General features: G+C 57.9%; 1 protein-coding gene across 25 annotated transcripts in view; it reads left to right on the top strand.

Moving 5' to 3' along the window:
• The window catches only part of TSNARE1 (t-SNARE domain containing 1), a 133,133-nt gene that overhangs the window by 37,210 nt on the left and 74,159 nt on the right, over nucleotides 1-21,764 (top strand). For 15 of the 25 annotated variants that reach the window (XM_055347962.2, XM_031013889.3, XM_031013892.3 and 12 more), the window contains exons 2-4: nucleotides 10,364-10,490; nucleotides 19,581-19,730; nucleotides 21,001-21,507. In XM_055347962.2, coding sequence (XP_055203937.2) covers nucleotides 10,403-10,490; nucleotides 19,581-19,730; nucleotides 21,001-21,507 — 745 coding nt within the window. In that variant the 5' untranslated portion in view covers nucleotides 10,364-10,402. The remainder of the gene's footprint in view (nucleotides 1-10,363; nucleotides 10,491-19,580; nucleotides 19,731-21,000; nucleotides 21,508-21,764) is intronic. The other 10 variants (XM_055347966.2, XM_055347975.2, XM_055347982.2 and 7 more) reach the window with 3 other exon arrangements.

Genomic DNA, 21,764 nt, shown 5'->3' with positions numbered 1-21,764 from the left:
ACGTCCTTTTTAGTAACATGAAATCCCAGATCCTGTGTTGGTTTTAGTGATTGTCTCTTTAGCCTCCTTTTATTTCAGACAACACCTCAGTCTGCCTGTCTTTGATGACATTGACATTTTGAAGATGGTTGGTGAGTTCTTCTCAGTCTGAGTGTCTCTGCTGTTTCTCACAGTCACACACTTTGGGCAGGGAGATCATGGAAGTGATGTTCTTCTCTGTGCATTGTGTCAGAGGGATATGTGGTGCTGGCTTGTCCCATGGCTGATGATGCTGATTTAGATCATTTGATTAAGATGATGCCTACCAGGCTTCTCTTATGTAAAGTTATTTTCTTACATTTTTAATTTATAAGTATCTCAGGGAAGATCCTTTGCAATTATGTAAATATCCTGTTATTCATCAAGCCTTCACACACTAGCTTTAACATCTGTTGGACATTCTTACCAGAATGAATGATTATCCTGTTGGTTGCTGGTTCCATCATTCCTTCCACAGTTATTAGCTGGCTTTCTACTCTAAAGAAAAGCTCTTCTTGTTTTTTTCTACTTATTCATCTATAACAGTGTGGACTCATACATTTTTATTTTATTCAATGAATTACACAATTCTTATCATTATTTATTTTCATGCTCAGATTGTCCAGATTTGGCCAGGGACAGCCTTTTCAAGCTGGTTCTTGTGTCCTTTTGAGATGCCCCTACCTTTATTTGAGCTCTTCCGTACTCTTGCATAACAGCATGCTCCATGATCCAGACTTATCTTTTACTTTCCTGGGTATAGTCCTGGAATCAGCCATTTCTCTAAGACATGTTAATATCTCTTGCTTGCTTTCGGTGAAGAGTGGTATTTAGGAAGCAAGAGCTCTGTGCTGGGTGTGCCCATTGCTGTGGGGGTGTGTAGTGTCTCAGCCCTCTCAGTGGACAAAGCTAGGGAGTAGATGTCTGTCATGTACACACTCAGCTATGTAAATGAGTGTGCCTGTGTGATTATATATACCCACACACATCTATATCTGTATTTCTCTGTGCATCTTAAAAACTATGAATTCACGCTGACTCCTCCAAATTCTAATCGAGTACCACTGCTTGGTGAGTGAGCGCGGGAGTGCTTAGTGTGGCGGGTAGGATGACGAGGACATGCTTCTCTTCCTCCGTAGCTCATGGTCCAGCAGGGAGACTGCCATGAGGGCAGACCTCAGGCCTTAGTGCCAGTGCAGGGAGAGCGCCGAGGAACCCTGAGTGTGGAAGCTGGGGCAGGTAGAAGGCACTGCAGCCATGGGGCGCCAGGTACCTTATTCTAGATCCGCTGTGTCCCTGTGACCTTGATAAGTGATTTTCCCTCCCCAGGTTTTGTTTTCTCATTTTAAAAATTGAGGTTTCAGTTAGAGAATTCCTGGTACAGGTGACTCTTCTTCCTCACCTGGAACCATGCTGTCTGCCATCACTCATCATCCCCTTTGACCCCCAGACAGGTCCTACACATCTCCACATGAGACTATGGTCTTGTGAGCAGGTGTGACCAGACGCAAGGCACCATCTGTTGGGCATCCCGGTCTCTTGTGAGGGCGTGCGTGGTCTTCACCCTGAGATCTCTGGGTCGGTTGACTTCCAAAGCACCCTGAGGGCACATTCATGGGTGGGAGCCGTTTTGGTGGGTTCTGTGGGCAGTGGGCAGTAGAGGTGAGGGTGGTCCAGGGGACATCAGTCACAGCTTGAAGGCTCCTGTGGGGACCAGTTCATGGTGTCTGTCTGGCCCTCAGGGTGAGTGGCAGGCTGGGCAGCTCAGGATTCCCTGGGAACGCCGTCTTCAGGTTGTGTTTTTGTGTTCCTGCAGGGACCAGTGGACCAAGAGGCTACCTTGAAGGGGCTCTGTGGGGGCTGGTGAGAAGCCCCGGGTGGCCTAGGGAATGGGTGCAGTGGAGCCAGGCTCATGGGGCTGGGGAGGGGCACGAGGCCCCTGTGCACCTTGAATTGGAGCTTTAACCCACATCTCTTCTCCCTATCCCCCTGGTTCCCGCTGAAAAGGCCACGTCTCCCCAGGCCACCTCCACCGGTGATGGATCTGTATGACATTTTCTTACAGAGGGCAGGGCCAGCAGCCTCCATACTGAGCTAGAGGAACCAGGAAACAGGATCCAGAGGCTCCCCGCTTTCCTCACCAGGCCCTGCTGCTTCCTCTGGGCCATGTGGTCTTGGGATGGCTCTACCCGTAGGGCCATCCCCAGTAGATACCAGTGCACAGGGAGCCACAGCCCTCACACAGCCACGTGGGGAGATGACAGAAGATCCTCTTCCTTGCTGGCGGCTTGGAGACTGGTCTGTTTGAGCGTAGCATGGTGTCTGTGGGCTTCTGGGGGGTCAGGAACCCTTCTAGATGTCTATGTGTTAGGGTGGGGCCAGGACCCGAGTGTCCAGGGATTTGGAAGCTGGGCTTTGAGCTCCTGCCTGGACCTAAGTGTGGCTCACATGTTTCATCTCACTGGTCTTCACACCTACCCTCTGAGATTTCCCTTCTTGGTCCCATGTTACAGAGGAAGAAACAGATTCAAGGGCCAGGACTTGCTGGGACACAGCAGGCTAGAGAGAGAACCAGCTAGAGGTTGAGCTGGGACTTTGCCAGGTCTTCTGCTCCTGGACTGGGACTGTGCTGTGGTGTGAATGTCCCCTCCAAAACTCATTGAAATCCAGTCACCATTGTGACGGTATGAAGAGTGGGACCTGTGAGAGGTGATTGGGTCGTGGTCACTGCCGTATCTGGGGGTGATCTCCTGATGAGAGGAAGCGCTGGCCCCCACTTGATCTCGGCCTAGTGTGCTTGTATGCTCTTCCACCGGAGGCCCCTCTGTCTTGGACTTCCCAGCCCCCAGAACCACGAGCTGAGGAAATCTCTTTTCCTTACAGACTCCCCTGTGAGTGACATTCTGTTACAGCAGCAGAAAATGGGCTCAGACTGTGTTCTCTGCCTTACACTGAATGCTTTTAGGGATTATACAGAGAAGTCTAAAGAGGCCGATAATATCCAGGGCAGGGAGGTGACCTACTGCTGTCAGCGTGGGTCTGTTGAGGCCAAGTAAGGGAGTCAGCTAATTCACGGTGGGAAGACAGCTCCAGCAGCAACCCCTGAGGCCACAGCTCCACTGGGGTCCTGGTTCTGTCTCTTCCCGCCTGGGAGTAGGATGCCAGACAAGGTGCTCACTTTTCCTGGGACTGCCCCTTCCCGTGCCGCTGTCTGATTCCTGCCTGTGGAGAGGCTGTGTTAGGGGTGTGGTGAAAGCTGCGCACCCGGCAGAGGAGCTGCAGCATGGCCACCCATGGGGGCTCCTGGTGGGCAGCTGCCCTGCTGACAGCAAGCCCTCCTGCTGCAGGCCATCAGGGCGCCTCATCCATCATTCAGTTTCTCCTCTTGAACTTTGCAGTTTCATTTTGCCCTGGAAAATGGTTTCCCCCGAAGGGTAGGCTTTGGAGAGCAGAAATTTGTGTTGTGGTTTCTCCCTGTGGTGGGGCGTGGCCGAGGGCTCCCGGCGGTCTGCAGCGGGGTCTGGCTGTGGTCTGGCCACTGATCTAGGCCTCTGCTCCCTGTGTGTGTGCACCCGTCCCTGTGAACTGACAGCTCCCTCTGTCTTTTCCGGCCTTGCCTGTGGAGCTCGCCTGAGGCTCATTCAGGGAGTGTGAAGGTAGCATGTGTTCCACTGGCTGAGGGCAAGCCTGAGCCTGAGCTCCCTGGGAGCAAGTTCAGCTCCACCTTGGTCACCATGTTGTTCCCCAGGGGACAGGGGAGGCTGGGGGCTGCAGAAAGCCCATGCGTGAGCAGCCCAGCTGGGCCAGAGCCTGCCCCAGGATTCACTCCGCCACACTGGGTCCGCAGGTGGGCACCGTGGAGGCCACAGGTCGCCCGTGTCCTGGCCCCTCGTCTGGGTGTGGGCCCTGGGCTGCTTTCTGTGCCCTCGCTCCTGGGAGGCAGGAGCTTCTTGCCATTGCCTCTGCTGCTGCGTGTCCCGGTTGGCGGCTCAGCCCTGGGCTCGCCCGAGGAGCCCGTCCCTGCGCTCGTGTCCTCCAGCCCAAGTTGTCGGGGCCTCTGGTGCCCTCACTGACCCGGCACATCCAATCAGCTGCCCTTGTCGTTTCCTCCCCCATGGGACAAGCACGATGCCGCTTTCCCGTCTGTCCCCATCTGGAGCACAGAGTCTCCGAGAGCAGGCCAGGCCTGTCTGGAGCTGCTGTGTCCCCACCACGGTGCCCGGGTCAGAGGTCCAGAGAACGCGTGCCCGAAGGTGAGGGAGGGACTGCTGTCCATTTGACAGGTGAGAAAACCAGGGGCGGGAGAGCTGGTGCGACCTGTGTGGGGCCTGGCCCTGTGGGCGACCTGCTCTCAAGCCAGGCTGAGGGGCTGGAGCTGTTCTGGAAGCCCCGGCCTGGGGAACACTGTTCCCATCTGCTGGGGGGAAGGGTGGCCCAGCCTGGGTGTCCTCTGCCTGTGTGGGGCCCGGCCCCCTGCCTCAGAGGCCCTACTGGGGAGTCTGACTGAAGGGCTAAAGACCCCCGCACTGGCCCCACAGCCCAGTAGTTGGGGACTGAGCCCCAGAGCTGGAGCCGGGAGCCCGGTGGGCAGTGGGTGTGGCATGCTGCCAGGCCTCCCTCCTCCTGGGCCGGTTTGCTTTGTCCCAGGAGCAGGCTGAGTTGCCAGGGTGGTGGCACGCCTGAGGTGGGTGTTCCCTGGCACCGCCGCTTCCCCCGGCGCCCTGCAAACAGGATCTGGGCAGTGCAAGGACAGACGGCTCCCTTCAGGCTGGCAGGGGTCGGGGGCCCTGGGGAGAGCCGGCGCCAGCCTGAGGGGCTGGTGGCTGGCCTCGGCGGGCACGGAAGCAGCTCGGTAGGAAGCCTCCTTGGGAGCAAGTGGGGCATTGTCCTGGCCTCCGTCCGGCCTCATTGAGGCAGCCCTGGAGCTCGGGCTATTCTTGGGCAAAACAGCCTGGCAGCCTCTGCCCACCCCTCTGTCCTGGCCCCGCTGCCAGCTTCCGCTCAGCGGGGCTGCGAATGGCTTCTGTGGCCCTGGCCCAGGCCCTCAGCCACATGTGGCTCAGCCAGTGCCCGCTCTGCCCTTGCCACACTCCCCCAAGGGACTCCGTGTCCCCCTCACGCCTCGTCCCTGTCCTCTGCCACACCCCCTCCTGGCCATGCCTCTGCCTGCCCAGCCCTCCCTCCTCTGAGTGCTGGCCCTGGCTGGGTCCCCTGCCCATGTGCAGCCCCTTATGCTGGCCTGCCTTCTCCTGGAGTTCTCGGGGGCGCCACTGCGTCCTGAACTCAGCAGAGTGCTTTGGTTGGGAAGGCCTGGCTCCCTCTGTTGCTGTGCCCAGGCCTTCGAGGCTGCACCCCACAGTGCCCGGCTGCCTTCCTGGCTCCTGTGCCACAGCCCTTCCCTGCACCCAGCTCACTTCTGGGAGGCTCTCGTGGTGTCCGGGTGAAGTCCCATCCGAGCGAGCCAGCATGCCTGGGTGCTGACCCCTCCTCCTGGCAGGGCAGCTGTGCCAGCAGTGGTTGGCAGTGTGCTCCTGCTGGGACAGGAGTGGCATGCTGTGGCCAGGGTGTCTCAGGCCTTCTGGCATGTTCCATGCCCTGCACTGACGGCTGGCTGACCCCGGGCCTTAGTGTCCTCTCCTTGAATGGGGTTATAAGTCCTGCCTCATAGTGTCGTGAGGATCAGCATTGCTCACACAGGTGAGGCACCTGGCCAGCGCCTGCTGAGCAGGTGCAGGTGAGGCAGGCGGGCTCTGGGTGGCCTGGGGCCAGTCAGATTCTCTTCTGGAGATTTCTCTGGCTCCCCTGTGAACGGGTTGCATGAGAGAACCTCCTCATGGACTTGTGTGGCATCCAGCGACGTGAGCGGTGCCGGTTCTAAGGACACTGGCTCAGCACCTGTGAGGGCTGGGCTTCTTCTTCTTTCCTCCCTCAGTGAAGGGTGGACCAATCCTGTGGGGGTTCTTGACTAGGGACAGGAGACAGGGTTTCCGATCTGGCCTGCTGGGATGTGCTGAGGTCAGGGCAGGGCTGGGGTGATGATGCACTGGACCGGGCCAGCGTGGGTGAGGACGGCTCCAGCGGGCGTGCAGCCTCCCTCAGGCAGGGAACAGGTGGGCATCTACATCTTATGGAGCGTGGCGATGCTCGGCCTGACGTGTGGTAAGCATCGGGCTCTGAGGTCAGGTGTGGGCAGGAAGGTCAGGATGGGGGCACCTGGCTGGCCCGGTGGGACAGCTGGGTTGAGAAGTGGGGGCATGAGCTGGTTGCGGGGTGGAGGAGCAGGAGCAGCATGGGGGAAGCCAAGTAACAGCCTGGGTGAAGGCACAGAGGTGGGAGGCAGCCTGGGTGAAACTGGAAGAACCCCCAGTGAGCAAGGGTGTGGGGCAGGGGCGCAGCAAGAGCTGAGGCTGGGGCAGGACAGGGCCCAGCTCCCAGAGACCTTGGGTGCCGGTGTGGGCGCAGGGGCCACTGCGGGCTGGGGCAGGACTGGAGAGGGCTGGGCCAGCGCAGGATGGGGGTTGAGTCGGACACTGGACGGAAGTGGAAGCGTGGGGCACCTGGGGGGTTTGGGTTAGTACAGCTCTGTACCCCATGGCCCCTTGTGGTCTCCCAGCGATGGGGGGGTTGCACCCACTGGATTCCAGGTGTCCCCAGGGGCACAGAGTGGCTGGCTGGGTGGGGCCGTGAATAGGCAGAAGACATGTGCTGCCATTTCGTGTTTCCAGACCAGCCTCCTCTGCCTGCGGTGACTCGGTGGCCCTGACCATGGGTTAGCCTTTGTCCTTGAGCTGGCTGAGCAAACACAGAGGTGTTTCATGTTTCCGTGTGCAGCAAAATGAAATTGTGAGTTTGATCAGGTGGTCTCTTTGGTGGTGGTGGAGCAGCTCACGAATCTTCACTCTCCTCCGCGTGCCTGGCCGGAGCAGAGGGGAGTTGGGCAGCCTTCCAGTCCCCCCAGGGGCCACAGCTCTGATTCAGCTCAGCTCTTTCAGACTTGAATCCCTTCTCTCCTCCCATGAGCGTTCCTACCTCTCATGAGCCCTCCTCAAGCTTCCTGTGCTCCTCCTTGTCCTGAACCCAGCAGACCCCGCTGCCCTTTCCAGTGATGGCCGCTGACTGCCCCTCCTTGTCCTGAAACCCAGGAGACTCTGCCGCCCTTTGCAGTGATAGCTGCTGGCCGCCCCCTCCTCTCACGGAGCCTCCGCCGTGGCTTTCGTGGCCTCTGGTTAACATCCCCGACTCATCCCCATCTCCTGTGTTGTCTGTGGGGCCCTCTCCTCTCTCCGTGGTGGCTTCTCTCCCTGGGAGTTCTCTTCCTTAACAACTGTCCCTACACAGTGGACTCGCGTTCTGCATGTAACCCCAACTCCAGGGCTTTGGGTATCTGCCTGCCTGTGCAAGCCCCTCTGGGCTCATCCCTGCACACGGCTCCCCTCACTTTCTGGCACGAGGAAGTCAAAGCACTGTCCGTGTGCCTTCTGGGCCAGAACTTAGGACTTGTCCTTGACTCTCCCTGGGATTGACTCTTCCGTGCCAATCCCTAGCTCCACACTCCTCCCTCCCCGGGCCCTGGTTCCTGCCGCCGCCTGCTCACTGCCCTGCCAGCCCCTCACGTGCCCCCAGCAGCTTGCTCTCGATCCTGAAGCAGAGGGAGCTCCCCAAACACAAGTCTCGTGTCAGGCATGGCTGGCCCCGCGAGCGCCTCACCATCATTTGAGGTGATGGCAAGTAGTGCCCTGTGCTTAGAGCCCCCTTGAGCCGCTTCCTTGGGACTGCTGGACCCTCCCCACCTGGGGTTTGAGTGTCCCTCCCCGAGTTCTCTGAAAGCCTGTGCAGCAGCCCTCACCCAAGACGGCTTGTGCTCCTGAGGTCTCACGGGGCGTGAGGGGCCCCTAACCAGCTCGAGTGAGCTCCGGCTGGGATCAGTGTGAATGCTGTTCCTGACGATTCTCTTCCCCTGGCCCTCCTGTCCTTCTTTCTGGAACTCTCCTTCCTCGGATGGAGAAGTGCCTGTGCAGGGCTGGTGGTTTCCTCTGACTCTGCGGTGTCTTCGTGCTCTGGTTTCTGGAGGCCCCCGCTCTGCCTGCCCCTTCTCTGGAGCTCTTTGCTGCTGCCCCCAGTGTTGGCTTCTCGGTGCTTCTCTGTGTTCTCTGAAAGTCCCTTACTTGGCGTCCCGTTCCTGTCCTGGGGCTGTTAACACAGCCTTTGTTATCTGAACTCGTTCCTTTGAGGGCAGTACAGAGAACTCAGGTGTTGGAACCAGACTGCCCGACCCTGAAACCTTCTCCACCACTTAGCAGCTGGGGGACCTTGGGCAAGTTACCTCACCTCTCCATGCCTCAGTTTCCTCAGCTGCAAGGTAAAGATGCTTGTGGCCCCAGCTTAGAGGGTTGTGAGGATGAATCTGCGCGTGTAGTAAAGCGCCTCTGTGATTGTCGTCACGCGCCAAGTGTTAAGGAAGTGCTAGCTGCTATGCTGTTAACGTGTTAAAGTTTTCTCTCTGGATAGTGTCTGTTTCCTCCACGCTGTGTTTCCCCCATGTGTCTTGGGCTGTCTTCCACATCTGAGCTTTTCCCGATGAGGCCCCGGCACGTGTGCGGAGCTCTCTGCTCGCTGGGTTGAGACCTGCCTCTCACTCGGGGCTCCTGGAATCCCACCCGCTCTCAGAGCCCACTCTCCCCGGGGCAGCAGACATCTCCTGCCTCCTGCCTCCCACTGAGACCCAACTTCCTGCCCACCTCCCCATTCCAGGCAGCGTGCAGAGAGGGGAGGGAGGCCATGGCGACTGGGCAGGTACCTGGGATGCGAGGCCTGAGACCTGTGGAGAGAGGGGCTGAGGACCACTCTGCCTGCTGCCTCTCTGCGTGGGGCCGGGCGTTTTCGTGCGCCCTGGGCAGAACAAGGCCTGCGCCAGCAGCAGGTGTGAGTCCAGCTGTCCTGCTGGGCCTGCCCGGAGGGTGCCACGACTGTAGGACGGCACCGCTGTCTCTGAGGGGTCTTGTTTTGGAAAATGCAGTGGTTTTTAATAAAGATGTTATCTGTGTTCGCAGTAAGAGCTTTGTTATTTAAAATGAATTACTACTATTTCAGAAGCCTCCATGTGAGTTTCTAATGCAGTAGATGTTGGTAGGTGCGATCCGCAGCAACCAGAGCTGTTTGGGTCCCGATTGTTCTGAGCAGGGCAATGGGGCCCACTGGGTCGATGGTGTCCTGGTGCTGCCCTGCTCTGGGCAGGGCTGGATGGCACAGGCGGGCGTCTTGCTCAGAGGGAACGTGGGGTCACACACCGCCTCCCCCGGCCCTAGGGACTTGGGTCTGTACTCAGCTGGCGTGAGGCTCACTTTGCTCTGAAACCTGCCTTTGCACTTCAGGTGTTTGTGTGGGCGGGTGGAGCCCTTGCCCTAAGGTGTTTAGAACTGAGTGTGGCCTGGCCAGCAGGCTCCATAGTGATAGCATTAGGGTGTAGGCCAGTCAGAAGCTGCCCGCACCTGCACACAGGGAGGACGCTCTGGTAGTGTCTGGGCAGGAGAGCTCCCGTTATCCTCTGGTCATTTGCTCTGAGTCCCTGGAGCTGCAGCCCATGCGAGGAGAGGTTTGGGCGGGATGCCCAGCTCCCCATTCGAGGGATGGCCTGTGCCCCAAGGGTGGCACCACTCCCGTGAGTTATGTGTTGAGTGCTTACTGTTCGCCAACCATAACGTGTGTCTGATTGCATCTCACAACAGCCCTAAGACGCAGGTCCTCTTCTTCCCCTTACTTCACAGATGAGGAGACTGAGGCCCAGAGAGGCCCCGTGGCTCTTGCCCAGCTGCACAGGTTTCATTCAGCCAGGGCAGAGCCAACCCCGGGCCTGACGCAGCCCCACTACCGTGGAGTGCGGCTCAAGACGATGGAGCTAGAGATGCCGGCAGGCTGCATGGGCGCCAGGTTCTCAGCCCGGCCTGGGCCTGACTCACATGCAGTGGATGCTGCCCTGCCTGCATGGTGGGGGCCCAGTGCTCCCAGAAGCCAGCTGGGAGGCTGGCGGTGGGGGTTGGTCTTTAAGAGCCGGCCAGAGGGCTCACCTTGCTGGGGGTCCCTGTTGGGAGGGGAGGGGGCACACCTTCCTCAGGCTGTGTTTCTGTGTTCCTGCAGGGACCAGTGGACCAAGAGGCCACCTTGAAGGGGCTCTGTGGGGGGGTTGCTGTTTGGGGGCTGGTGAGAAGCCTGGAGTAGCCTAGGGAATGGGTACAATGGAGCCAGGGTCTTGGGGCTGGGGAGGGGCCGGCGGCCCCTGTGCGCCCTGAATTGGAGCTTTAATCCCCATGTCTTCTCCCTCTTCCCCTGGTTTTCGTGTTTCCTCCAGCTCAGTGTGGAGGCTGCTGGCCCTGCCATCTGTAAGAAGATGTCATACGGATCCATCGCCCGTGGAGGTGGCCTGGGGAGCCGTGGCCCTTTCGGGGGACCTTCGAGACAAGGCTGTCAGCCCCTAGGTAATGATAGCAGCTGGCAGTGGGGGCAGGGAGGAGGGGATGACAGTGGGTAGGGTAGGATCCTCACTGTGTCATGCTGATGGCTGTACACCAGTTCTGTTCTTTTGAGGAAAGTGGCCTGTGTCCTGAGATGGGGTGTGATTCCTGAGCTCAGCCCATTCAGGGCCCTGGAAAGGAAGCATCAGGAGTGGCTGTCCTGGGTGTGGGCAGACCTGGGTGTCCCAGTTCATGCTGGGCATGGAGCTGGCGCTTAGAGCACCAAGCTGCTGGTGGGTGGTGCTTGGGGTGTTTGGAGAGTGGCTGAGGGGATGCAGGATCTCACCTGGCCTTCCTAATGACGGTGTGGAGCAGGTGGCACTTTGCACTCTGTACAGAGGAGGAAGCTGAGGCCCCTGGGGCTCTCAAACCTCACCCCAGGGCCGCGCAGCTGGTGCAGGGCAGAGCTGGGGTTTATTTCTAGGTGTTTCAGAGCGTCGAGCCCCTGCTCTTCCATTTCACCTCATCCACCCCCACCCTGCAGGCTGGCCCCACTTAGGTCCTCATGGTACCTGAATGCCACGGTAACCCCCCACTCCTGCTCTGCCGTCAGCTTGGCCTGCACATCCGGCCCTTCACGTGGGCAGGCCTGGGTCATGTAGGTGATGCCTGGGTCAGGGCAGCCGCCATGAGGGTTGTCTGGGTGTGGGGAAGAGGACTGAATTTGGGGCCTCAAGCTCTTTGCGTACCTCTCTCCACCCAGTGCCAGGCCTTGGGCTCAGCCTAACAACTGTGCAGGCAGGGTCTCCCTCACCCTGGGGCCCTTCTTTGCTGGGGTGTGAGCGTCCTCCCAGCTGTGCGGGCGGGTCTCCCTCACCCTGGGGCCCTTCTCTGCTGGGGTGTGAGCGTCCTCCCAGCTGTGCGGGCAGGTCTCCCTCGCCGTGGGGCCCTTCTCTGCTGGGGTGTGAGCGTCCTCCCAGCTGTGTGGGCAGGTCTCCCTCACCCTGGGGCCCTTCTCCGCTGGGGTGGTTCCTCCCTTGCAGCTCTGCTTGGCTCTTGGCCGGGGCTCTGGTCCCCAGGGTGGCCTGTTCAGGGAATGAGGCCTGCTGAGGGGCCCTCGCTGGCTCCTTGGCAGCCCCCAGTGCCCTGGATTTGTTTCCCACCCCCAGCCCTGCAGAGAGGGAGCAGCATGTGCTCGAGAGGGCGGCTGCCTGCCTCAGCCCTGCTGGGATAGGATGGCAGCAGGGAGGACGGGTGCAGATGGCCGTTGGTGATATCACCAAGTGCCCCTCCTCATCTTGCCATCACCACTGAGCGCCTCGCAGGCCAGGTCCTCTAGGATGCCCTCATCCTTCCTGCCCACTGGGAGTGCCGGGCTGGCCTGGTCTCCTCCCACTTCTGCCTCCCTTTCCTCCTTCCCGCCGAGACCATTGATACAGCGTCTGCTGCATGCCAGGAGTTGGGCAGGAGGCAGAGAGACAAGTGAGTCCTGTGCCCTTAGGGGGCCTGTGTTCTGACTGGGATGGTTCTGAGATCCTCTTTCTTGAGTGCTAGGAAGGAAATGACCCAGCAGGGACTAGGACTGCCAGCCCAGAGGGGTGGACTGCATGAACTGAGGAGGTGAAGGAGGGCCCTCGGGGAGAGGGTGCTTAGTGGAGAGTAGAGGGGGACCCTGGAGAAGGCAGCCCCGGGAGACCTGAATGAGAGTGTCCTGGGAGACGGGCCGGTGTGGATGGAGCTTCCTTCCATGGGCCAGGGAAGCCTGCGGGGCCTTAGGCAGGGCACGGTGTCAGCTGCTTGATCTATTTTATGTTTAAAAATGTGTTCCGAGGGACGCTGAGTAGACACAGGATTGTGTGTGTGTGCATGTGCACACGTGTGCATGGGGTATCAACACAGGTTCAGATCTAACGGTTCGGAGGTGATGCGCCTGACCCCCAGGCCCCTGCTCCTTTACCCTCCTGCCTCCTTCGTCCTTGCTCTGAACTGTGTATGTGCCGCATCTTGCATGTGCACACGTGTGCGTGGGGTATAGACACAGGTTCAGATCTAACGGTTCGGAGGTGGTGCGCCTGACCCCCAGGCCCCTGCTCCGTTACCCTCCCGCCTCCTTCGTCCTTGCTCTGAACTGTGTATGTGCCGCATCTTGCTGGTTCTTCACGGTTTTGCTTATGTGTGTGCATATCCCTGAGCCGTATGTTGCTGAGCTGTGCAGGTTTTGAACTTCCCTGGGCTCAGACGATTTGCGTTGCTCCGTGTTGTGCTACTTTTACGCGTCGTGTTCTGAGAGCCTCCACGTTGCGCGTGGCCGTGGCTCCTTCAATTCCGCGCTGCATCACGTTGGGTTCTCTGAGCACACCGTGGCGTCTGTGCGTGTTCCGCGTCTCAGGGATGCTGAGGCTGGCTCCTATGTCGTCCCTCACAGCCTGTGCCCATGGCCAGGGCCTCTGCAGGTACACGGGGCGTGGCGTTCCTGGGCTGGGCCACCTGCAGCCGAGCTGATGCGGGCCCCACCCAGAGCCCTCTTTGCTCCATGTCCTTGTCAGCACCCAGGGGTGTCGGACGGCGATGTCTTGCCAGTCTGGTGGGTGTGGCTTGTCCTCTCTGGTTGGAAGGATGTTTCTCTGATAATGAATGGGGTGGATCCCCTTTTCGTGTTTATTGGGCATGTGGGTCTTCCTGCCAGTGAGCACTGTTTGTCTGCTTTTCTCTTGGGTTTGCCTTGTGCTTATGGGTTCGCAGGCTTCCCTCCTGTGCTCTGGAGACGAAAGCCTCATCAGGTGGGTTTACATAGCCCAATCCAGGCCGGGCTGGCTTCTCACTGGGAGGCCTGCTGGGAAGCAGAAGTTCTCAGCCAGGGCAGCCTTGAGTTGATCCATCATTCCCTTCGGGACTTGTACTTTTCTCTTTAGTAACTTCCATCACAAGATGATAATGCTGCCATCTTTTACTTCCCTCTAAAGATTGAACAATTTGTTTTTCATGTTTAAGACTGTAATTGACCTTTGATTTTTGTTTATGGTGTGAGGTGGGGTGAGTGTGGAGGGGAAGCTGTGATGTTGTTTTTCTCTGTTTGAAGAACAAATTGTGTGGACTGTTGAATTGCCTTTCTTCTGTAGACCTGCAGTGACAGCTCTGTGATAAAGTTTTCATGTGGATTCTCTGGTCAAGTTTGCTTTTCCTGTGCCAAAATCCACCTTAATTTCTATAGTTTTGCTATAATCCTCAATACTTTTTAGAACAAAGTGCCCTTCTTATTTTTCTACAGAAGTGTCTTGGGTATGTTTGGCGGTTTGATGTTGACCATAAGGTTTAGAATCACCTGTCGCACTCTGGAGCTTTGACTGGGTTTTCCTGGCGTCCCTGCATCCGTGTGGGGAGAAGTGATTTCTTTATCGTTCTGAGCCTTCCAGTCCGTGAACAAGCACACGTCTTTATATTTATGGGTTTTTCTTTAATGTCTTTCAATGAAGTCATTTAACTTTCTCTGTAAAGATCTTACATATCTTTTCTTCAATTCATTTCAACAAAGTAAAAACTTTCTTTCCTGCTGTTGTAAGTGGTACCATTCTGAATATTACATTTTCCAAATGCTTCTTGCTGGTGTGTGCGTGTAATTGGCTTTTTCTAAGAACAAAGTCCAGATGTTGTATTTAATTTTTGAATATTTTATGTTTTAATTTTCTAAATGTGGAAACTTTCAAACACATCAAAGTAGGCACAGACGCGCCACAGCCCCTGGTGTACCTCGGCTTCCCCTCACTGCTCGTGGCCAGTGTGGCGGTACATGTGCCCCCAAACTGCTTCCCTGCTGTGTCATTCCGGAGTAAATCCCAGATAGCAGATCATCTCATCTGGTAATATTTCAGCGTGTCTCTAAAAGAGAAGGACTCCTTTTATGTGTGACCAGATTTCCACTGTGACAGCGCGTTTGGCTGCCGTACCCGACCTGCAGTTGAAGTGGCCGACGGCCTCTAGGAGTGTCTGTTTCAGAGATGCCGTTTAACGTGGAGCCTCCCGAGATCCCGTGTTACAGCTGACCCGTGCTCCTCCTTCGAGTGTGTCTCTGTCTCTGGCTTCCCTCCATCTCTTTATTTCCCTCCAACTTTATTTGTTGAAGAAACCAGGGTTTTCCTGTGTGGTGTAATTGATTTTTGTGTACTGGTTTGTGTCCAGCCATGTTGCTAAACGCTTTTTATTGTAATTATTTGTCTGTGGGATCTGTTGAACTTTCCCCGTAGATGGTGGTGTTTGTGCATAATGACAGTGTTTTCGCTCCTTTTCCAGTGCTTTCACCTATTATGTGTTTCTTTTCCTGGCTGGAACCTCTACTGCAGTGTTGAATGGAGATGGTGGTTCTATTCTTGGTGAGTTTGTGGAAGAACAGGATTATGTATTCCTTGAATGTTTCTGGGTTTTTGCTGTAAAACTATGCGGGTCTAGTGTTTTCCTTTGTGGAAAGATTTTCTGACTACCAGTTAATTCCTCTAGTTGTCAAACGTTATTCAGGCTTTCTGTTTCTTCTTGGGTCAGTTTTGTTAAGTTGCATTTTTCTGGAAATTCGACTGTTTTATCTAAATGTTCAACTTACTGAAATGAAATTGTACACAATAGCCTTTCACTGTCAGTTGTGACACTGGGGCACCCTCATGTAATGGTTAAGATGCAGATGCAGGAGCCGGCCTGCCCTGGTCCCAGCCCTGCCCGCCCTGCCTGCCCTGGTCCCAGCCCTGCCTGCTGAGGTCCCAGCCATACCCACCCTGCCTGCCCTAGTCACAGCCCTGCCCGCCCTGCCTGCCCTGGTCCCAGCCTTGCCTGCCCTGCCTGCCCTGGTCCCAGCCTTGCCTGCCCTGCCTGCCCTGGTCCCAGCCCTGCCTGCCCTGGTCCCAGCCCTGCCAGCCCTGCCTGCCCTGGTCCCAGCCCTGCCCGCCCTGCCTGCCCTGGTCCCAGCCCTGCCCGCCCTGCCTGCCCTGGTCCCAGCCTTGCCCGCCCTGCCTGCCCTGGTCCCAGCCTTGCCTGCCCTGCCTGCCCTGGTCCCAGCCCTGCTAGTCTTTGTCCCAGTGTGCCAGCCCTGCCTGCTTGGTCCCTGCCTTGTCTGCCCTGCCCTGTCTGCTCTGCCCTGTCTACCCACCCTGCCTGCCTTGGTCTCAGCCCTGCCCACCCTGCTGCTCATGAGCTTTGTGAACTCAGGGTTGGGAAGGGGAGGTGAGAAGAGGCCTCCGGCCTGGTGGTCATGCAGATGGATGTGTCGACACCCGTGAAGCTCGGGCAGGGCCGCTGAGGGCCGGTGGTGGCTGCTGCTGCTTTCACAGCCACAGCATCTCAACCACGTCCCTTTTCTCATTCCTGATATTCTGTATTTGTACCTTCTCTGTCTTCTTTTATAGTCAGTATCGACAGAGACCTGGCAGTTCCACAGGTCTCTGCAGAGATATGGCCCCTGGCTTCCCCCTTCTGTGCATGCGAGTTTTGAATTGTGATTGATTTCTGTTCATAGTTTCATCATTTCCCTCCTTTCTTTAAGTTGATGCTATTTTATTTTTCTGACTCCCAGATTGAATATTTACCACATTCACCATGAATATGGTAAATATTCATTTCTAATAAAAGCACTGGAAATTAGAAATTTCCCTAGAAACTGCTTTAGTTGAATATCACACATTTTGAAATGTATAGTATTTTAAATTTTTGTTCAGTTCTAAATATCTTTAACTTTCCATCATGATTTCTTTGTTTAGGAATTACTTGGAAGTTTACTTCATCATTTTCAGATGTACTTTTTTCCAGTTGTCTTTTTAAAGTGATTTCAAACCCGATCACACATCTGAAAGAAAAGCACCAGTGTTGTCCTGGTTTGTTGAAAATCGTCTCGCCGGGGCTGCTTCTGGGGCATGGGGGCGAGCCTGGCTCAGTGCCTCCTTTGCTCCCCTCAGCTCTTGGCCTTCTGTGTGGGCGGGGCCTTCGAGGACCCTCAGAGCTGGGCAAGGCCTTCCAGGCAGGCCGGTGGGGCCTGGACAGATTCCCCATGGGTGTAGGGTCAGCTGCATGTGCCCAGTCCGTGCTGTGTGCCAAAGTCCTGCCATCCTAACTGTGCAGCACCTTAGGGCCGTCGTGTCATTGTAACGTTCTCTGGACAGAGGCAGCAAAAAGCCAGCTAGTGAGTCATCAACTCATAAATCACTCAGATACACAGAAGAAAGCTCCCCAGAGCTCCATGCACACGGGCCAGGTCTGTGGACAGCTGGGACATGTAGCTGTCTCCTCAGCGCACCAGCAGTGGTCAGCCTCACAGTAACCTGGCAGGAAAAGAAAATGTCGACACGCCCTTGGCAGCCTGGGGCGGGAGCGGGGGCCAGGGGAGGGTGGGCATGGGGTGCCGGGAGCAGCCAGCTTCGGGGCAGCCTGGGGCAGGAGCAGGGGCCATGGGGTTGCAGGGGAGGGTGGGCGAGGGGTGCCGGGAGCAGCCAGCTTGGGGCAGCCGGGAGTGTTCCTTCTCTTAGCCCAGCCGTGCTTCCTCTTGGACTCTGTCTTAGGAGATAGACGCACGGGCAGAGGTGTTCACCACATATGATTTGTGCGAGTGCTGACTCAGAAATACTGTAAGCATCTGGCTTTAGGGAGACGATTGTGTTACAGCTGGGATAGAATTCGATGTGGGCATTAAAATCACATTGTTGAAGGCCCTCGAGTGACCCGCGCACGTTCTGTGATTTGTGGCGAATGTGGTGCGTGGAAGAAGCAAAGCCATACATGCAGCATTTGCTTGTGGAAGACAGCCGCCCACCTCCAGGGTTAATAGTGTTTATCTCTGGATGTTGTGATCTTTATTTTTTTATTTATAACTGTCTGCATTTACATTTTTTCTGTAATTTGTGGGTATTATTCTATTCAAAAGCAAACAGCAAATGTCCCAGGCCTGTCCCTGCCATGTTCTAGGTTCACGTGGCTCAGGTGGGCAGAGCAGACTGGCCCCTCGAGGGGCGTGGGGAGCAGCGTGGAATAACGTTGGTGCAGTGGGCAGGACCTGGATGTGGGTGAGTGGATGCAGTGTGGCGAGGTGATGGCGTGTCCTTCTGGACTTGGGTGAGCGGATGCAGTGTGGTGAGGTGATGGCGTGTCCTTCTGGACTTGGGTGAGCGGATGCAGTGTGGTGAGGTGATGGCGTGTCCTTCTGGACTTGGGTGAGTGGGTGCAGTGTGGTGAGGTGATGGCGTGTCCTTCTGGACTTGGGTGAGTGGGTGCAGTGTGGTGAGGTGATGGCGTGTCCTTCTGGACTTGGGTGGGTGGATGCAGTGTGGTGAGGTGATGGCGTGTCCTTCTGGACTTGGGTGAGCGGATGCAGTGTGGCGAGGTGATGGCGTGTCCTTGACTGACAGCAGGGCCTGTGGTCTCTCTGGGGGCCTGTGGGACCCCATTTCTGAGCAGAGGCTGAGCTCAGTCACCAAGTGCCTGGATCCCCTCACAGGCCATTGTCCGGGGTTTCCAGCTTGCAGAGTGTATCTCTGTGCAGAGAGAGGATGGTGTGGATGCCAGGGGAGAAGGGCCTGCTGGGAGCTGGAGGGACAGGCCCTGCCCTCTTGGGAGGAGGGCCCATGCTGGAGGCTCACTTCATCAAACACTGAGAGGCGTCTGTGACTTGGGGTCCCTCCCTCTGTGACTTGGGCCCCCTCCGGGCCTTGGTCAGTGCCTCTTTCGTGGGTGCCTGGTTTTCCCAGGGCAGTGTCTGTCCAGGCTGTGGCTGCTCCCTCTAGAGCCAGCTCCTCCGGAGGGTTGTCTTCTTCTGACTCTGATCCACTTTGCTGCACTTCTCTGCCCTGCGGAAACCTCTGCCCCGAAATGAGCCAGGCAGCTGCCCTCCCTTCCTTCCGCAGGCGTCTCCCTCTTCCCCCCACCAGGGCCCAGAGCTGGAGGGTGAGTGAGCCCCAGTCCAGAGCAGTGAGCTGGGCACTGGAGGCCCTTTCCTGAGTCTGGGTGGCCGTAGGCCTGTCTCTGCCTGTGTGGTTTGGGCAGTGCTGTCTGGGGGCAGGAGGATGGACCAGGTGGCTTTTGGGCCCTCGCCCGCCTCGCGGGGGTCCGATGAGAGGCTTTGGGAAAGTCCTTCCCTCCCTGTCACGTTGGGCTGTAGGGTCCCCCTAGATGGATCCTGAGAGGGAGCTCACCAGGGTGGCCCCTAGTGTCACTTCTCTGAGGGTTGTATGAAGGGCCTTTTCCAAGAGCTGCTGCTTCGGTCACTTGGCTCAGGGATGCAGCCCTGGGACCCACTGTGCCGACCTGGCCCTGGAGGCCGCGGATGTGGCTGGAAAGCGCTTCCGAGCCAGCAGCATCCTTGTGACCTACCGGGACACGTCCCGGGAAGAACAGGTTGCACACAGGCACGCGGGGTCCGGCTTCGGAGGCCTCAGCCTGGCGCACACGGCGTGTCTGTGACTCTGGGGTGCCGTGGATCAAAAGGCACATCGTGGTTCCGGAGATGTTAAAAGGCTTTTATAAGGTGCATCTGAGGATCAGTGAATTTCAGTGAAATGTGTCCAGAAATGTTTTGTGAACAAATGGAAATAATTAGAGAAAATTACGATGTGTTCCGTGCGGGGGCTGGGAGCCGGGAGAGGGGGAGCACGCATCTCTGCCTCCGCAAAGCCGAGTGGGGACAGCAGTGTGGCTTTGCTTTTCATCTCCCATACGCTACGGAGTGGCACTTTTATAAAATGCAGTAGAATGATTCTGAGCGTGGAGGTCGCAGCAGTTTCAAATTGCCTTAAACGATGCTGGAGCCGCACTTCCCATTTTGTACTTTGTTGCTGACTGGTAATAGCTGTCCAGGGATTAATCTGTGGCTACCCCTGCAGGCCCTGGGGGTTGTTTGCTAGTTTGCAGTCACATTTCAGAACTGGTTCAGAGAAAATTCCGGAACACCTAAAGTTCTGAACTCCTTGCTGGCATTCAGCAGAAGGGGGATGATCCAGAGGATATAGCAGGCAGGGAGGGCTTCCTGGAGGAGGAGCCCTGAGTGGAGCATCTTGGGTCCTGGGTGTCTGCTGTCGGTGCGTGGGGGCCTGGCACTGCCAGGAGCGCCCTGAGCTGAGAGTAATCGTGACTGTCCCTTGCTGTCCGTAGAGTGCGCTAGATGTTGGACCGAGTATGGAATCCGCCATTTCCCCTGCCCGTCGCCAGAGAGCAAGCTACAGAACCCCTGTGTGGGGAAGGACGGGGAAGGTGATCTGGGGCCGGCAGGCTCGCCTGTTGTCCCAAGGGCCAGGAAGCGAGGTACTTCACTCAGACGCTGGGTCTCAGGGGTCCTGGGAAGGCGGCTTGGAGATGCAGGTGCTGAGGAGGGCAGGGTCAGCAGGTGGGAGCTGCAGGGAGGAGGCTGGGACCAGGAGGCAAGGGGCCTGCGTCCCCTGCCCCCCACCAGGCCTTCCCCTGAGTAGGGTCAAGGGTGCAGCCGGCCCATACAGGCCACAGGATGGAAGCTGTGTGGTGGCCAGAGCTGGCCAACCCTGTAGGCTCAGGACTGAGCAGGGGTGCTCCCGCTGGGGGCTCTGGACCTGCTCTTGTGGCCCCTCACCCTCAAGCCCGACTGTCCTTGTGCTGTGGGCCAGTGAGGGGTGGCAGAGTGCTTGCTGTGGTTTGGGGAGGGACAGGTGCGGTGACCTCTGCAGGTATCCTGGTGGGCTTCCCTCCTGGTGGAGGGGCCCCTTCCAGGTCCTTCTGGGACACCAGGTCCCCAGGGAGAGGCCTGCACTTGAGTGCTTCTCCTCGGGGGCTCAGACATGCAGCACCAGGGAACCTGCAGTGTCGGGCACTGTCCCTGCCTTCAGGAAGCTGGTCCGGTTAGTGAAAAAGCTCGTCTGTGAGCAAAGACGCAGAGACTTTGCCACTGTTGCCAGTGCAGCCCTGTTCCCTTGCAGGATGGAGGGCTGTGGAGGCACAGGATGGTAGGGGGGTGAGGCTGCCGACCAGGCCACCACGTCCCCACCGGCCTCAGCCCAAGTGCGGGAGGGGAAGTCGAGGCTGGCCACCGTGTCCCCACTGGCCCTGGCCCAAGTGTGGAAGGGAAGCCGAGGCCTGTGCTCAGAGGGCTCTTAGTTGTGCTGTGGGCAGGTAGGCAGGAGCCTTCCAAAATGTCAGCTGGCAAGGCTGTCCCCAGGCGAGGGCTGACCCCAGGAGCAGCCCAGCCCTGGCCTGAGGGCAGAAAACCCTGGAGAGGGTCCAGGGCCGCAACCTAGCCTGCCCGGCTCCTGCACCTCTGTGGTGGCTGCAGGGGCAGGCAGGGCTAGTGGTGTGCTGTCTTGGAGATGGGGCACTGTGACCCAGAAGCTACGTGCTTGCCGATGGCACCTGGTGAGGCAGTGTCAGGGCTAGGGGATCGTGGGCCCAGGTCTCTGGACACCCAGCAGGGAGGGGTGGTGGCCAGGACCAGGCAGCCGTGTCCTGAAGCAGAAACCAGAGAGGAGGCGCCGTAGGGAGCCGCCGCCGGGGCCACTGCCTCCACAGGCCCAGGGCCTTAAACATCCGCCTTTTGGTGCCTTTCCAGGGCCTGGGGTTGCCCCTGAAGGCAGCCGGATGCCGGAGCCCACCTCATCACCCACCATTGGCCCGAGGAAGGACTCGGCTGCTGGGCCGCATGGCCGGATGGCGGGGCCCAGCGCTACCCGGGCCAAGAAGAGGAAGCCCAACTTCTGCCCGCAGGAGACTGAGGTGCTGGTGTCCAAGGTGAGCAAGCACCACCAGCTGCTGTTTGGCACGGGGCTGCTGAAGGCCGAGCCCACTCGCAGGTACCGCGTGTGGAGCCGCATCCTGCAGGCTGTGAATGCGCTGGGCTACTGTCGCCGCGACGTCGTGGACCTGAAGCACAAGTGGCGGGACCTACGAGCCGTCGTGCGGCGCAAGCTGGGCGACCTCCGGAAGGCGGCCCACGGCCCCAGCCCTGGTTCCGGAAAGCCCCAGGCCCTGGCTCTCACGCCCGTGGAGCAGGTGGTGGCCAAGACCTTCTCTTGCCAGGCCCTGCCCTCCGAGGGCTTCGGTCTGGAGCCGCCCAGAGGTGAGTTCCTTGCTCAGCTCACCTTGCTAGGGTGCCACTCTGTCCAGCAGGAGGGTGGGGCCCATCTTGGCCATGTTGCCCTGCATCTTCCTCCACAGTGACTTTCCTCCTCCTCCTCTTCCTCCCCTTCCCCTCTCCCCTCCTCCCCCTCCACCTCCCCTCCTCCTCCTCCTCCTCCTCCTCTTCTCCCCTCCACTCCCACTCCCCATCACCACTGTCTCATCTGGAGTGTTCTTGTTCATTCATCCTCTGCCCCA

The sequence above is a fragment of the Gorilla gorilla genome, chromosome 7, assembly GCF_029281585.2.
Source record: "Gorilla gorilla gorilla isolate KB3781 chromosome 7, NHGRI_mGorGor1-v2.1_pri, whole genome shotgun sequence".
Classification (NCBI taxonomy): domain Eukaryota; kingdom Metazoa; phylum Chordata; class Mammalia; order Primates; family Hominidae; genus Gorilla; species Gorilla gorilla.
The sequence above is the reverse complement of the archived record's forward strand: the minus strand, read 5'-3'. Positions and strand labels throughout refer to the sequence as shown.